The sequence below is a fragment of the Lonchura striata genome, chromosome 7 (genome assembly GCF_050655825.1).
Source record: "Lonchura striata isolate lonStrDom1 chromosome 7, ASM5065582v1, whole genome shotgun sequence".
In the NCBI taxonomy this organism is placed as follows: Eukaryota; Metazoa; Chordata; class Aves; order Passeriformes; family Estrildidae; genus Lonchura; species Lonchura striata.
This window is the reverse complement of record NC_140709.1, coordinates 5,363,315-5,381,339: the sequence shown is the minus strand read 5'-3', so window position 1 is coordinate 5,381,339 and position 18,025 is coordinate 5,363,315. Positions and strand designations below refer to the sequence as shown.

The following is an 18,025-nucleotide window of genomic DNA, read 5'->3' as shown; positions in this document are numbered from 1 at the left end:
AAAAATCTGCCTACATACTTATGACCTCATTCTGTTCTAATACTGAATATTTAATAGCTTCACTAACATCAACTGTGTATTAATAAGGAAATAAATAATTATTTATAAAGTAATTAACTCCCAAGCAGGTATAAAGTAAATAAAATATCTCAGTGAAGGGAAACTGAGACATCACAATAAGTAAAATTCCTCAGGCCTGTGTAAGAATTCATATTTTAAAACTCATGTGACTTCTATACGTACCAGATAAAATTTAGATCTACCCGAGTTTTGAAGATAAAAAATTCTCTGCCAGAAAATTAATGGTAAAGTTTCTGAAATATCCAACTACTTAGACCTCCTAACAACTGTAATTGTGGTGAAAAAAAATAAAAGAGGGCCTAATCCATCTCTCATGGTGTCAGCAGAACAAAGGCAGAACCTGTGGAATCGTAGCTGTGTGGTATGAAACTATTTAATACAGTATTTTTATAGAAAAAATAATAGCTTTAAAATTCTATTGACATTAATATACAGCTATACACCTAAGTCATCCAAACACGTGCAGAGCTGCAAAAACATTCAAATAGAATTTGTATAAAAAGCAAAAATTTTCATTAAGAAAATGGATTTAGCCATTTGTACAAAGTAATGTTCTTTTGCTTCAATTTGCTCTTTCTTTAGCTTTCATTTTATAAGTTAAATTTAAAAATTAGTCAACACACTGAATTAAGTATGTAGATTTTCATTTAAATAAATCAGTCAACAATTTTTTTATAAAGTATTTAACACTTCATTGTAGAAACATAGGCAAAATGACTATTATAACCAAAATGAAAAATACTGTTCAATTTAAAAAAATGTACTTAAACAAGAACCTGAAAAAGTTTATGATATGCATAACATTGTTCAAGCAAAATTGCACTAGTATTACATAAATCAAGAGTTTTATAAAGGCCCCAATATGGCAAAGTTTAGAAATAGGTAGTATGCATGCACAATAGTACAACAAAAATCTCTTATAAAACAGCAGTTATTTTTGTAATGCTTGTACAAAGGGAATAAAGAGCAACCACAAACATATTTAATCTGTTAGGTTAATATATTATGATAGCTAAAAGTCAGTCATGTCTAGCAGAGGAAGCAAGAGTCCTCCACAATATATGTGTGAATACATCTTTTGTGCCTTTAAAGTTATGTATAAAATATTTTGATTCAGTTCAAACCTGAAAGCAATTGTGTTCTTTATTTCCCTCAAAATTAAAAAAAAGGTGACTTGGATTTTGCCTCTTAGCAACAACAGAAAACAGGCCAGGTCAGAGAAGTGCTGGAAACTGATACTGATGCTTTTCACTTTTGATACTTGCACTTTGATATTGAACCCAGACTACTGAAACATGGGCTTTGCTAAGGTTTTACTAAGATGCAGCTTGGCTCCTTTTACCTCCACAATACCACAGTTTATCTTAATTTAAAGAAACTGCTGTGTTTGGAATCCTTTAATATCACTAAATGGGTGTGAGGGGTTTTATTTATGATTGTCAAAACCGAATGCTGTGATCATCTGAGTGTGCTTAAGGTTTGGGGTCTGGCTTTTTCCCTGCTGCTGGGTGTGAATTGAGGAGTTATTAATCCATAAGAATTGCATGTGATTAAGTGAATAAACATGTAAAGCATGTGTAGGCAATGCCCTCTTGTGCTCTAGGGTGGCTACTGTCCTACAGGACTGTTGGAGTTCGTATGCTTTGTCCCACAGCAAGTAAGGTTTCAGCTTCCAAGATATATCATTGCTATGTTCTATAAGGTTTTAATAAATACAAAGCTTGTTTACATGGTATATATGTTTAGTATATCATGTACAGTCACTGAATTTCTGAAACATAATCATCGTGTTCATGCAGATCATTAGATGTTTCACTTCTATAGCCTTGTTTACTTCTTGGCAACCTAAAGCTAATTTAAAAGCAAGTTATGTTTGTTTGTGAAAAGTTATCTAGCTTCATCAGGATCTGAAGATAAGTTCTAATGGGCACAAAGAAGAGAGTAGACCATTCAATCATTCTTTCACCATTTAAAATAAACAAAATTACACACTGTACTACAGCTTCCAGACTACATAATGAAAAAGTGCAGATACCATCTTCATCGATTAAGTAGAACCAAAAAAGTTCATAGAAAATAGATTGCTCATTTTCACGCTACAAACGAATAAGTTGTTTGCCATTTTAACAAATTTAAAGGTGTGTTATTTCAGCAGCATTGTTGTAAATTGTACCGTAGTGCAGTTTCTTTTTCATAAAAATACCTTACAAATGGTCAGTCAAAAGTCATCAGCAAAAGAAAAACCCAGAAAACAATCAACCAAACAAAAAACAGAGGTAATGCTGATGCCAAAACAATTATAATACTGTTGGTACATAGAAAAGTAATCCTTATACTTTATACATTTATACAGAGTATAAAAGGTAACAGCAGATTATGCCACAGTCTCCCTTATCCCAATATCTATTTTCTTTGGAAGAAGTTCTCTTCTTTCATCAACACTTGCTAAGGAGTTTCGACAGTTTTGTCCATCCACGTATAACTTTGCATATACTGGATTGGCGTAATTTGTTGGCTGCAGAGAAATTAAATAAATGTTAGACCAGTCAGATTGAATCAAAATTAGCATTTATGGAGATGGAAATGACATTGTTAAAGCAAGAACAAGTACACATAAAATACAACAGGACATATTGAATAGATACCTGGACATCTGCAAACCTGATGATGAGTTAATTATTTAGTTGAAAATTAAATTCATGATGAGACATGCTATTAAAGCAACCAATGACATGACATGCAGCATATTATGATATTAAAACCATAAAAACATTAACAAAAATGAAATTTAAAACCTTGAAAAAATGTCTCTGAGGTTGACTTGTCCACCTTATTACACTGGAAGATTTCAGAATAGGTATGAAGGAGTTTATAGGGAAGGTGCACTGTGAGACCATGTGACAAGTTTAACAGTAGAAAACTGCAGCCAACAGTTTCCATATATTACCTGTTCTAAGACATCAGCATCCCATCAATAGCTGACCATGTTTTCGAATTCTGTGGCCCAAATACACAACATGATTTGACCAAAATATTCAAGACTTTCGTCATGTAAATTAAACTTTAATAATAAACCAGCATAACTGTTAATATATCATAGTAGTTACAAATTGAGAAGTCTTTTATCAGCAATTTTGGTGGTTTGGACTGCAATGAAAAACATCTGTTGAAATCAGTGGCACTTCAGCATAGGACAAGTCCATTTTTAATGCTGCAAAGCCCTTCATTGTGTGAGTCTCCACTACCTTTATACTTTGTGCCTTTATGGTCTCTAGGAGAACTTTGCTATCCAATAAGAGTTCAGCTTTTACCCATGAAAACAGGAAAGGGCACCTTGTGTCAAAACCTTCCTCTTTTCATAACTAATTTATTAGCACTGCTCTGCTTGCACAGATACTGAGTGGAACACCAACAAGCTCTAAAAAAGGAAGATAATTTGCTTGGTGGAATATGAAGTGGCTAAACTTTGAATTGGCCAAACTAGAAGTGGGTAGGTTTTCCTGACTTGAAAATATCCTGAGTACACCCTGGGAAACAAGGAATGAAAAATGACTTTAAGTCTTAGTTCTTCCTTTCCTTGTTGGTCAACTCTGTTTCTGAGCCCAGGATTCACATATTCCTCAGGCTGGATAGCTACAGCAGCTGCTCAGTTAGTGAGTTAAAAGCAGCCCATTGCATTTATTACAGATGAAAAAGTGATTGCCTCATGGTCCAGACTTTCCTGGAATGGAGGTGAGCACATTTATTTAATTAAAAAAAAAATTAAAAATTTTAGAAAAAGCTACTTTCAATTCTACCTGTCTGTCCCCATAGATCCTTACTTTTATGGTTATGATTATAATCAGAAATTTAGTTTTATTTCAATTGTCAGGACTTATTTACTCCATTGACTCCCATTATTAAGGACGATAACCACAACATAACAGGGATCCTTTGCATCTTTGCAGTGCCCTATTGAGTTATTAAAATTATGCAAAATAGTAAGGTCTGCCTCATGATCCCTCTTTGAGTAGGATTGATTTCACAAGGCAATAGAGTGAGGTACAGAAAGAAGCTGGAGTGACCAAATTTAAGAGAAAAACTTAAAAGATGGGTGAATATTCTGGCTTTCATCATCTATGGTTCTGTGCCCTATCAGAAAAATCACACCCCATAAAAATTATTACATTTCCAAATACAACAAATTACAATCATGCAAGAACGTGAATGGCACAAAAGATGGATATATATTGAGGCACACAAATATGAATGTCGTATTGATGTCCTTTTTGTATCTTAAATCTTCATGTTTGCAAACCTCATACTAAGTTGTAGTAAAAAATCCAATGTTTTAGAAGGAGCTCTTTTTATGATACAAATCCATTGAAATCCGAACAATTATAACATGCTTTGCAAAAATTGAAGGAAATTGTTAATTTTTATGTGCATCAAATTCCACTAAAATAAAAGCACTTGTTTCCATTATTTGGACCATCTTTCAGTTTCATAAACTTCACTAAATGCCTGTGATTACATACAAATTTCAAATATATCAGGATACATAGCTGTGAAGGCCATGTTAAACTCATATAATATTTTGGCAAAGCATCACATTGCTTAATGGTTTTTATTCCTTTTCAAAGACATTTGTACTTTTAGATCATGTTATGATGATGGGTGCAGATGAAATTTTGTATGCAGAGGGGGACCCTTTATTTCAAATAGAAAATGTATTTTTTTACTGTCATTCTTCATTCCATTAAAAGAAGAAAAACAAAATTAAAAACAAACAGAAAATTCCTCTACTCAAAAATGACAGACAAACTTTTTTTAGAAAGGGGCTGTGGTGGAATGGAATGGACTTGGATCATCATTTCTCACCCCTGTTGATAGTGGTCCTTTCAAGTCAGAGTTTAGGTAGATTGATGGAGCTGTGTGGGGGAGCTTGAATGCAGTGGACCCTCCCCCTATGTATCTGGCCTGTATAAACAGAAAATTTCAGTTTCTGTGCTAATAGAGCATTTTCCACGTGTACTTATCAACACTGTTAAATAAACAGTGCACCAACTAAAACCAATAGAGTGATCTACATTCATAAATACCTCCTTCCAGGCAATCCTCAGCACGAAAAATTCTTACATTCAACATGAAAATAAAATCCAGCATTTCCCAACCATTTTCCACTAAGGATTAGGGCCATGCTTCACAATAAGCGTTGGCTCAGCCGCTCTGCCTCCAGTGAGTAACTCCATTTTCAGCTTACCTCCTGCACTGAGCACACTGCCTGTGTGATGCAGTGATGACATTCCTAGAGCTATCAGTAATCCCGTTATTGCTTTGTCAGAAATGCCACGGAGCCACGGCTGCCCTTTGGTGTGTGTCTGATTATGGAGCTCCAGGAGAGATTGCGCGGCATTACCCCGCTCATCCCGTGTCACATCACTCAGGCACTTCAATCACTGGAGTGCTGCTGCAGGACTGACAGCATCTCTTACAAGGAAATGATAATACTTACTAGCTTTGTGCAAACATTTAATCTGTCTGCCCCGTCAGCAAGCCCAGTTCCTGGCGCCTTGGCAAGTTTTCACATGTGAAATAAGTTAGTCTCGTATGTATGTGTGCACTCTTTCGTGCTTCAGACAGGGGCTGGACAATAATATGTTTTAAATTCTTAATATTTGCCACTAGATTGCCACCAGCTCATAGACATGTCTGTGGGTCTCAGAGTCAGTCAAAGAAAGAAACTGCAAGGTGTCCTGACAAACACCGCCTCCTTCTTTAAACAAAAAGGAGGAAATGTGGGTCTCAGAGTCAGTCAAAGAAAGAAACTGAGAGTTTCTATCCAGGCAGAAGCCTGGGAAAGAGTTGGAAAATAATGTAAATAATTTTTTATCTTTCTTGTTATTCACATTGTTTATAGTTAAGTTCTATCACTATGCGTCAAGCACTTTGCACCAGTGGGGTGGGTTGTTTTCACTTCAGGACCAATAAAGTTGGTCCTCACGAAGCTCTGTATAAAAGAGCAGTGTATTTTGAATAAACCAGGGTTTTACTCTCAGCAGCCTTCTGATCAGAGTCTCTTCATTCCCGTCCTGCCTTGACAGTGACACACGTCTGCCTTGACAAAAACCCCAATCATTTTGTAGTTAATTTCTAGCTCTATTTTGATAAAATACAGGCACCAGGAAAAATGACCATCAGACAGCATCAGACTACAAAACAGCTGTTAATATATACATGACATTTATTTTAATGAAATCTAACTTGGTTTTATATTCATTAACTAAATCTAAATGTCATTGTTCTACGCTTCTATTTGTTACATTTAAAGACAAAATCTTTGCAAGACATAAAATGGTTTTGCCACTAGAAAGAGAAAAGAAATTACCTTTTCTGCATTTAGAGTAAAATCTGAGGCTAAAAGACCACCTTCGCTGTGGTCATGGCCCACCTCATACATGTTATATGATGGATTGCCAATTTCTACATTGATTCCTCCATTTATCATGGGTTGTCTTCTGATAGTTTTTGTCCTGTAGCACATAAACATATTAAAAAAAAAAGAAGATAGTGAACTTTTAAGCAAGCTGTTGGGTATTTTGTTTCTCTTTAATCTCTAAGGTCAACAGGATGAAAAGGTATTTCCTGCAGAAACAATCATAAAATCCTTCAATTTTCCAAGCAAAGTAGCAATCTGAGTCTACATATAGATCTCTTAGAAGCTGGAAGCAGAATTTTACTGTTTTTCTCAGTTTAGCTATAGTGGTATGAATCCATGCAAAGTGCTAACTCGCTGTCTACAACCCTGACTTCTTCCAGCTATTTCCAGATTTTCCTCACTTCCAAGGAAAGTCATTGCAGATTCCCTGCAGGAATGAAGACAGAGAGAACATGTGTATTGTCCCCTTGCTCATTCATTTCACTTCTATTTCCAACCAGCTGCCCAAAGTCAGCTGTAAGCTGAGGACAAGCAAATGGTTCCATCACTGTGCATTAAAAATGTATAAACTTCTCATCGTTCCAGTTTGTATTCCCTGCCAGTGGTGATTGGAACACTGAAGTTCAACTTGAATTTTCTTTCAAGTTTTAAATAAAAGACAGTCTTATTTTTAACCTTGAATTAGGTATCAGTAAAGATAAGTGATTGAGTTGAATTGTTTCTGTTGCTGAATTCATTTCTTTTAGCTAAGGAGGTGATTTCAGCCCGAGCAATTGAAATAACCTCAAGAGGGTAATTTTTTACCAGTGCAATATGTTCTCTAGAATTATAAGAGAATAATAGGGAGGTCACAGTCAGGATGATAACAGTCAAGTCCTCTTGTTGGCTGAGTAAGATGCAGTCAATGTCTGAAATCCAATATACTAAATGATCTGTATTTTTCAGAAATGTCATTGAAAAAATATTTCCTAAAATAGGCACTTAACAGTAGCATGCAAGTGTTGAACAGCTACACCTGGTTTAATACTTAACAATCTTCTCTGAAGAGATAAAATAACTCTAAAATACATTTTCAAATATAATTTTAAGAAGAAAGCCCTTTATTGAGGCTAGTTTTTATTTCTCTGCTGAACATCTATTATTTAACAAGTGATTCTCAGTAACCTAAATAATTTACAGAGCAGCAACTGGTTTCAGTATTTGGCTATCACTAAACTTGGCATTTTAGGTGCAGCAGCACATTATGACATCCATGGAGTCTGGCAGGGTCAGCATTACTAACAGCGTGGTCAGGAAATGTATTTATCTTATTGGCTTTACAAAAAAGGTTTTAAAAATTGATGCTCACTAGTTTGCACCAGAGTTTGCAGGGGAGAGAGATGTTGCATCACAGATGCCAGATCACAGTAACGTAAAAGATTATTTTAGCCTGGAGCACTGAAATAGCCTCGTAAATGGCTGTGTTTGCAGAAACAGCAGATTTATCACTTATTTCTAAAGGAGTTCACAAAGAGACATGATCTTGGTTTCAGATGTGGGGTAACAAGCCCCAGGAGAAAGGAAGACAGCTGCTCAAGGCCACCAAGAAGGACAGCTACAGGCCTGAAGTGAAGGTTTGCTGTCTGATTCCCACTCCGCCTTCCCTAGTGGGCCATGTCCTTTTTACCAGGAATCTTTTGCTAAATCTGCATCACCATCAACATGATGTTCTTTGAACATGTTAAGGGTAGCAGCTCTCTCAGGTGTCTCATACAGCAGAAACTCTCCTGCCTCCCCTGCCCACCAAACATGGCCTTGGAAGAAAAGCCCAGAGTCAAAAAGCCAAACTTAAGCTCATTATCAGCTCTAAGGCAGCTAAATTCAAGAGAACAAATCATTCCCTGCTCAGTGCTGGAATTTTTATTCCTGTGCAAGATACTAAAGGACCACAGTAATGAGGAAAAGGTTTGGGACTCTACAGTAAATATTTTGAGTATTGTTTACATCTTCAATATAACTTGAAGATATAAACAATACTCAAATTTTGAGTATGTGGTTTCAATGAAATACATTTATTCTGTTGAGTTCTCTAAGTCTCTGGATAAAGTTGTTAACACTTACACAGAATTGAGCAAAGTGGGTAAGAACTACAATTTTTTATCTACTGCATGAGGAACTTAAGTATCAATAACAGATGTGGTTGTTCCAGCAAGAACCAAAATGTAATTGATTTGCTGCCTCCAGAAACAAGTCTTGGGTCATTTGTTGCATTTTTGTTCCTCACATAAAGTGATTTTTTTGTATATTTGAAAGATGAAAATACTTTAAATATTTATTTATATTTTTACTTCATAAATCAATATCAAATTACTTACCTTCGTTTTCTTTTGCAAAGAAAGAGTCCAATTACAAGAGTAGTGATCAAAGTCACCAGTAGAACAAGAGGAACAATGATTGCTATGCTTCCTAAAACAGAAGGAAATATCATTGAATAATCATGGCTTCATAGCTGTAAAACAGTTAAATTAATTAAAAGAGAATAATTTCCCACACCAACAATGCAATTTCATGTGATGAGCTTCACTCATCAATTTGAGATTTTAATGCTGATCAATAAAAAACCCAACTTCATTACAGTTAACAGTGTACACACAAGTACTTTTATGAACAAATCAGGAGTTTCCTCTTTTTGGATACCAATATAATTTGGATTAATTCCCTGCCCTCATTTGCAGCAACAGTCCATGAAAGTCTGGAATTGCTGAACAATTTGGACTGGAGTGGCACAGTCAGGATCTTCAGCAGTTTAGGTCATGCAGTTATTAATTTAAAATACCCAGAGCTCAGCTCTGGTTGAAGAATTAATCAGTATTTTTAGGTACCTAATTATCTTTATTTGTGGGAAAATAAAAAGCAGCATCTTCATTTGTAGATGGTTGGTGCATTCCTGCATTTTGCTGCATTTTACTGCATTGTACTCGAGAGCCAACAATTTTGTTATGTTGATATAGGCAATCACAAAAGCTACAATAATGTTTAATGCAGCAGAAAAGCAGTGCACAGATCAGACAGCAATGTTCAAGGAGAGGAGGGAACAGGGAAGAACAAAATGGGCTTCACATTATTTTGGCAGATAATTTAACTGAAATGAGACTATCTGCAAAAATAATGTCAGTAACTGTACCCTTATTTCTGAGCCTTACTTTAAGTATCTGCTTCTAAAGAAATACATGCAACAAATAATTTTATGTTATAAATACAGGACTTATGAAAGCAGGAATCCAGCATAAAGCCAGTGTGGAGAGGCATGTATTTTCTTTAATATCACAATCCTTAACTGGTGGAAACCAAAAATATTGCTGGTTGTTTCACTGACAACATTTATTGATTTATTAAAAAAATTAGCTGGAAGTGTCTGCTCTACATTAAGCACAGTCTAAATAAAGAATTGAAAACTGCTTTGAATTCTGCCTGAAGGCCTTTCTGCTTAAAAGCCAAGTCAGGTTGTCAGAGACACAAAATGAAGTACTGAATAAAAACTTGAAGCATCCTGAGTTCACTTCAGCTTATGAGGATTCATCATGTAAAGGGTATTGCAACAAGGCTCTTTTAAGAAAATACTTGATAAATGACTGCGTTAAGTTCCACTTAGGTGCCAAAAAATAATAAAAAAAAAAGAGATTAATTTTGTCTTGGCATGTAAACACTCAGAAAAAAAATCCCTGAAAAACATCCCACCAGGCATGAGTTACCATTTGGTGCAGCCTGGGGTATAAGAGAAGCCCCTTCCCCAGACTGCAGCTCTTATTCCCTTGCAATGAAACAGTGACCCAAGTTCTGCCTGCTTTTTTGCCGATTTCCAGCTTGTGAGTGTTCTCTCACTCGTGTGAGTGGCTGGGAAGTGTCAGAATCTGTGGTATTGATGATCCTGAGATTGCAGAAAGTCTCTTTCTGCCCCACAGCCAAAGAAGAAGCCATAATTGGTCTGTGCTGGTTTCCAGGTTGTTTATTCTGTTTATCTCTACCATGTTCTGCTGCCCTGCCCAGCTCTGTCCTGCAGGGCAGCGTGTGGGGCTCTGCCCTCAGTGGGATGTGACAAACATTAAATACCAGAAACTCCCTGGGCTGGATTTACAATAACGTGCCAATATCTGTCACCTACGTTGAACAGTGTGTCCCCAGCCTGAACCAACAGAAAAATGCCAACACCACAGTGAGACATGGAGGGCATGAAGAAGGAGAAAAAGGACAAGACACACCCAATTTCCTTCATCTTGTCCCCTTTGGACCCCTCACCTAGAATCCAAAAATTTTACTTTTGCACCCGTGCCACACTTAATTATTACCTATATCAAACACTCAGAGCTGGTAATTCATTCTGTAAGATTGAAAACTCTTTTGCATGGCCAGAGATCACAGACTCTGTCCAGGGGGGCTCTGTCCAGGGGGGTTCCTGACCCCTGCCAGGGTCCCAGGCCTTCCAGGGCAGCTAGAGGGAAGCCCTGGATTCCCACAGGGAAGGTTTCACCCAAACACCAAGCTGGCCTGAATAGCAGGCAGCTCATTGTGCTGCTCCACTTGGGCTAAATGTGAGCAGGGCAGGTACAGCAGGGCACCAGCAGCACTCTGCTGGCAGCCTGGGCCAGTTCCAGCTGCCAGTTCTGCAGCAATGCCATCCTTTTATGTTCTCAGATGTGTTTAAAAACATTCAGCAGGAGCTATTCTTACTTTCAGGATGATTTTCACAGTAGGTAAAACTCACCCCTCTGCAGATGGGCAATAAAAAAGTTATGCACTACTTACAGCTCTAGTTTTGATGCTTTCAGTAGGATTTAAGTGGTCAGAGGTCTCTCACTAGTTCCCTGCACAGGGCTGATATGGCCAAATGCTTGTCACTGGATATTCTTTTCTTAAAAAAAGTGCAGCTAGCCCTTGGAGCAAGGAGTGCAAGGCCTAAGAACAGCCTCATGCAACACCAAATGGCAATCTAAAAGTCTAGAAATATCTACATTTTGAGATTTTTTAAAAGAAAAAGAAACCAGTAATGAGCATTTTTCATGACATAAACTCCCATTTTAAGATAGCACAAGGCTTAGATTTCTAAAGTGAGCCAAATTTGACGAGTGACAGCAGTGGTTGGAAGTACTTACTGGTACTGATGTTGTCAGACTTGCTGCTTTTGGGAGCTGGCCTCTCACACTGTGTGCCTGACCAGTTGGCTGAGCATCTGAAAGGATCCAATTACGATGGGAAAGTTAATAAATGTCAGCTATTAACACAACAACCCATGAAAGACATCACCAGCATCTTTTCAAGAGCTACATGAACAACAGCAGTGCTTCTATAACATCAGCAAGAATCCTCCATGGAAGGAGTCAGCAGGACTCTGCCACGGCACTGGCAACTCTCAGAGTAGGGATTTAGTTTCAACCTGCACCTTTGTGTGCTTTGATTGCTATTATTATCACTGCAACCTCAATTCTAGAGTTCTTTTCTAATTTCTCAAATAATAAACCAAGTTTGATCAAAGGTTTATTAGCATTTTAACTTTCGAATCCTTGAACTTTATAACTAGATATTTATTTGCAGAAATATAGCCACATGTGTGTGTATGTAAGCAGGCATGAGAGTCAAAGAATAAAGAGTTGTCCTAAAGGGACAGGAGCATCTCCTGGCCTCAGAAAGCCCTAAATACTATTTATATTCAGAATATGTGTTCCAGGAGCCAGGTGCCTGGATTCTGCTATTCTGCTGTATTTCAGCTATTCTGCTATAATTTCCTTGTGTGAATACCAATATGCAAATAGTTCTTCAGTTGGGATTCAGAACAGTCCCCAGGCATACAAGGAAACACAAGGAGTCCATGGAAGCAGACTCAGCAAATCCATCAAAAACAGCAACAAATACCTGAATGAAATTCAATTGCTTATTCAACCTGCTGTAAATATGATTAAGTTTACTACAGACCCTCAAACTCTCCTTGTGGGAACACCAGGAAGTAGTCACTTTTCATCTGTCTCTGCTACATATTGTGCAATGAATCATGTTTTTTCTAAGTATTTTTGAATTATTTATGAATTTCAACATCAGTTATCTTTAGGGAGGTGCACTAGAGCGTTACCCTCATAGAGTTCCAAGAACTACTGCTACCAGATGCCTTCCTAAGGATTTAATAAATTGCAAAATTTAGAGCCAGTTATGCTTAACAACTGGTGTTGTTCTATAATAAAAGAAGTTTTGGAAAGACACCAAATATTCTAGACAAAAACAATGCAATTCTCAGAGAGGAGCCCTAGGCAGCTTTGCTGGTGATACTTTGGGCTCTCTTTGTCTTTGCAGATCACTGCAGAAGACTGGCTCATTTCTCTCCTTGATCCTAAGCCTATTCCAGCACAACCTAACATTCAGATAAATATCTTTACTTGGTTTAATTTTAAGCTTGAACTTCTTTTGGGAAGTTAATTTAATTTTTGGTAGGATACAATAGGAAAGTGCTTAAGCTCTACAGAGGGTCTTTAGAAGCACTATTGATTTTTTAAAATATATTGATTATTATTGCTGGTTGATTCATATATTGTCACACAATAGCTAAATTGCATTATAATTTAGAAGTTTTTAATGTTCATTAAAATAAGTTTATGTAAACAAATATGGCAAATACACAGTTAGGTTTCCTCACTGCAAAGAACCCCCAATTCCTAATTATATATGTTTCACAATTATATATTTTATAACTGAACCCAACTGACTTTTCCATCTGCTTGCCATCACTTCAGCACACTGCAAGTCACAGGGAACACAACTTTAATCTTTCAAAAGATGCATCTGTTCCTTTTTTTTTCCAGATCTCTTTTTAGCAATTATGTAAGATAATAATAAGTTTGCACTGACAGCTTACCTTGCTAAGATACTGTTCAAAGAATTTGCTTTTTCAAAATATCAATTTTCAATATACAGCTGGAAAATAATTGTCTCCATTCTTGTCGAGAAATACTATATATCTTTATACTTAGAATATTCTACTCAGCTCTAAGCTGTTGGCACATGACAAACATGAAACAATGTCTTTATATTTCTTACTTATATTTTGCATCATTCCTGCTCAGGATTCAGCTCATGTAATTAAAACTTGTGATGACAGTCAATTTGCATTTAATACTATACTATTGAAGGGGGAAAAAAATTTAGGGTTAGAAAAATATAACTTTGCAACTAAATTCTTATATTAAATGTTTCAAATGCTTCCACTGTATATCAAATCATTATGATAAATCCGTCATAAAAACAGTTTAGAGAAGATAAGGCAGTGAGACTAGCAAAAGGATCACCATGAAGCATTCGAGTACAAGCTCATGAGATTGTATAATGTACAATTACATTCTTCAAAAACTTTTAGCAGACATGATATTAAAACAGCTTGTGAAGGAAAAAATCCCACAGCTAGATATGCAGTAAACAGAGGAAAAAATAAGGCAAACATATTAAAAGTTCTTTACCTATCTTGTCAATCTAATTGCAAAAATCAGCAATATTGAAACACCTGAGGCATTTGTTAGAAGTCTCATAAAAACACTGTCAGTTGCCACTACATTTTAATTTTTTTTCCAAATGCTTGCTTTCTTTAATAAATGTTAAAGAGACTGAAGCTGGAAGGATGGCAATCTTTTCCTTCTGCACTTTGGGGTGAAATGACTGCCCTTTGATGGTCCAGCAAGGTACTAAAGGCTTAGAGGAGAAAAAGGAATAAAGCCCAGGGGAAAGGGATGTTTTCTGCAAGGGAGTTTGACACAGAAAATCAGCCATGAGCAGGCACTTGGATAATGATGGGGCTGGGACATGGACAACTGTTCATGCAGGAACATGGGAAGGGAGCAGATCTTAGCCAGTTTTAATTGTCTGCAGGGAGAAATAACAACATTTTCTGGTGTCAGGATGTTAAAATTCAGACTTCTCAGTTCTCAGCATGGGAGCTGACTCCTGGTTGAGTTTGATGTGCAATGTTTTGTCCTTTTCCAACTCTTTGGTACCAGGAGCTGTTGCTCTGTGCCAGTTTCAGGGGCTGTATGGTCAGAGAGGACATTTGCAGTACAAGCAAACAAAAATGCATTAACAAAGCAGAACCACACGAAGCCACGTTGTTTCACCAAAGCTGTTCACAAGATCACAAAGTCAGGAGAAAGAACGGTGGAAATGCCTGATTTGAGTCACTCCCAGACAAATACAGATGGAAAGAGGTGGGGAAGCTGACAGTGAAGGACAGGCTGGAGTCAGTTGAGTGGTGCAAGGTGCTGCAGAGAACATCTCAGCTGAAAATCTCCAGCTCCCAGCAGAACCAGAGAAAGATCAAAGAGCAGCAGTGCCACAGGGGATGCCCAGATGAAAACTGAGAGGGAATGTAATAAATAAAGGTTGCACACGTTCTGCTGCCAAGGTCATTAATTAAACTGCTACAGCTCTCTCTGTGACAATCCAGTTCCACATTTATAAAGAAATGAGTGCTTGGGAAGTGCCTCCTCAGGCACTGAATAATGCCTGTGCCATTGCAATTACCTATTTGGAGGAAATAGCATTGCAAAGAGAGACGTTTTAAAAAACTTTCAGTTGAGGTTATGAAGGTGTTGCACTTGGAATGAAGAATGTTTAGAATGAAGATATTTACATTTCTGATCATGCTGTTGTTACAGAGTCTATTCATGGCAAAATGTCTCTCTCCTCTATTTCTGCATAACCCTTACAGGTCAGTCTGATCACACTTTCTAAACTCCATTATTCAGGTACTTGACCATTTCACTATGAAACGACTGAATAAATAGAAATAAAAAAAGTAAAAAAAGAGCCAATTTGGTGGCAATGTGCAATTAAAAAAAAAAATTGTTTCTCCTTTTTTCTCCCTCTCTATGCCACCGGCATTATCATAAAAATATAATATAGAAGGCATAACATGTAGTTAAAAGTGCTTTTGTAGACAACTGTTTTCCAACTCAATATACCAGTGCAGATGCAAAAATGACAACAACATTGAAAGATTAGTCTATAGGAGTAACAGAAACTGTTACAAACAAAGGTGGAAGGGGAACTGACAATGTTTCTCAGCTATAAATTATATTTCTTCATTATAAAAAGTAATTTTTTTAACTTTGCTTTTCCTTTTGGTCTTTATATAGCAATATACACTAATACATCCTAATTAAAGTATTTAGCCTCACTATTTTAAGAGCACTTAACATTAAAATTTCACTGGAACTTGTCTTATTAATATTACAACTGTTTGTGAAACAAGAGAACATCTGGATTACAGTTATTTACTATCTACATTAAATTGCACTGAAAGATAAAAATCAAAAATCCCTTTTTCCCCAAAACCCTGCAGGATGCAAGAGGATGACAAAAGCCTTGCACTAAACCAAATAATTAAACTATCCATTATAATAAATTTATGATTACTTCTGCAGATATGCATTGTTCATACAGGGAGCTGATATAACAGAGTTAAACCCACTGATAAACTCTCTAAAATAAAGCACTTTCATAACAAAGACCAAAAATCCCAACCCAGGGCTGATCAATAATTCCACATTCTGCAGCTTCCCCTCTATTGTAGGGTTTCATTATTTTCAAGTAATAACTTTTCTATGATCATTTTACACATGAATAAACCACAATTTTGTAGTTTTGTCTAATGAGCATCCCTCAACATCATAAAAGGAAAATAATGTAGAAGCTAAGGGATACAAAATTTATACTTGTTACCTGAAAATGAAATACAAATTACCTTGCAATCATTGGATTCAGAATAGGATAATTACATCATTCAAAAGCAGGCAAAACAATAAAAAATTTCTTTTCAGGAATGCCAAAAAAACCCCCAGAAATTTAGTCAAAATATACATTAAAAAAAAAAAAAGTAACTTTAAAAATGAATTTTAATTTGGGCATGAGATTACTATGTACAAATCATTATTCACACCTGCATGATGTTTACTGTATGGAACAGCTTCCATGTACAACTCAACCTCATCCATTCCAGGGTAAGAAAAAGAAGAAACTGAGAGTCATCAACCACCATGCAATTAGCAATATGTATACAGTACTGAGGCTATGCAAGCACTAAAAATTATAACAGAAAAATATATAAAAGCATGTCCAGGTGACTACTACTGTAACTGAAATTACAGTGAGCAATAAAACAGAAGGAAAAGAGGTTGAAATGGTAAAACTAAAAAGAAAATATGAGAAAAGACTGGGCAAGTAGGTAGAGAAAAACCCAAGCAAGTTTTTCCCAAGCAGTTATATATAGCAGGAAATATTATACAAGTTTTATTTGAACAATTTTAAACTCATGGACAAAGGATATCTGCATTACAGCCTAGTTAGTAAATGCTCCATGAAAAAGATACATATTCCTCCTTTAAAATTTCATCCTCTGACAACCACTCTTTAAACACCTGTTTTCATTTGGTTCTTGAACTACTACTAGTTTGTGGTACAAAGTGGATAAAAGATCTTTTATCATACAAAGGTATAACCTGTGGATTACATTCAATTTAGGGATATTTATAACAAAAATATTTTTAGTTGAAAAAGAGAGCTCTCAAAGGACTGGCAGAATGCTGTGACATTCCTGTTGTAATTGCAATGGGGAGCTCATTAAATATACCCTAGGAAATCATATGGAAAACATTTATTGTAGGATACTTGATAAAATTTCCTGGTTTGTGCTGCTTCTCAGGGTCACCAGGGCTTTCTCTTAGTCAGGCTTTTCAATCCTGTGACTGTTCTACACCACAGAGGCTTTTTCTACTCAGCCTCCAGAAAATGACAGTCAGGGACTGCAGGCTATGTTCCCTTGTTTGTCCACAACTGGACTATGGATGTACCTGAACCTTTTTTTTGAGCAGAGGTTTGGTTTAGTGATGAGTTTATTTATTATAAACCTGCACATAAATGTAGCACTTGTACAGTTGCATGTGCACTTAAATAAAAACTGTTCATGTGTGAAAATTTTTTCAACAGGAAGAGAAAGTCAGGAGGGAGGTACAGCATCACAGGCACTTCAGCTGCAGGAGAGCTCTTCCATAAAGAGCAATGCACTCTTTTATTCCTGAATTCTGAGACCTAAACACACACACATCTCCACACACAAAGTGTTGGAACTCAAAATGCCCCTCAGACATTTTTGGATGTTCTGTCAGAAGCATTTGAGACCCTGGCAGGCAGCTGGAAACAGTTGTGATTTTGGATTTGAACCATAGAACGATTTACCAACCTTGCAGGAAGAACAAGAAGTCACAAAAATTTAGATATTATAGTAGAAGTAGTCACAAAGTAGAGGGAAGGATTTTTGAGTGCTGTACAGGGGGGTTTTGGTACATGGGGGTCAGAGGTTTTAAGATGGAGGGATTTAGGCTGGTCCTGTCCTCCCTCTTCTTCCTTACCTCCATGTTCTTGGTGATGTTGGCACTCACAGATTGGTTTAGAGTAGAAAAGCACCATTTAATAGAGGTCATAGGCATTGGGGAAAAACTGCAAACATGTAACACGTAATGT

At 36.6% G+C, this 18,025-nt stretch overlaps 1 protein-coding gene across 2 annotated transcripts in view; it reads right to left on the bottom strand.

The window, feature by feature from the left end:
• Positions 1–436: 436 nt before the first annotated feature.
• Positions 437–18,025, bottom strand: part of LRP1B (LDL receptor related protein 1B) — a 627,450-nt gene continuing 609,861 nt past the window's right edge. For both annotated transcript variants that reach the window (XM_077784902.2, XM_085584138.1), the window contains exons 88-92: positions 11,629–11,705; positions 8,854–8,944; positions 6,449–6,593; positions 4,942–5,040; positions 437–2,596 (exon numbers count right to left, since the gene is read on the bottom strand). In XM_077784902.2, coding sequence (XP_077641028.2) covers positions 2,456–2,596; positions 4,942–5,040; positions 6,449–6,593; positions 8,854–8,944; positions 11,629–11,705 — 553 coding nt within the window. In that variant the 3' untranslated portion in view covers positions 437–2,455. The remainder of the gene's footprint in view (positions 2,597–4,941; positions 5,041–6,448; positions 6,594–8,853; positions 8,945–11,628; positions 11,706–18,025) is intronic.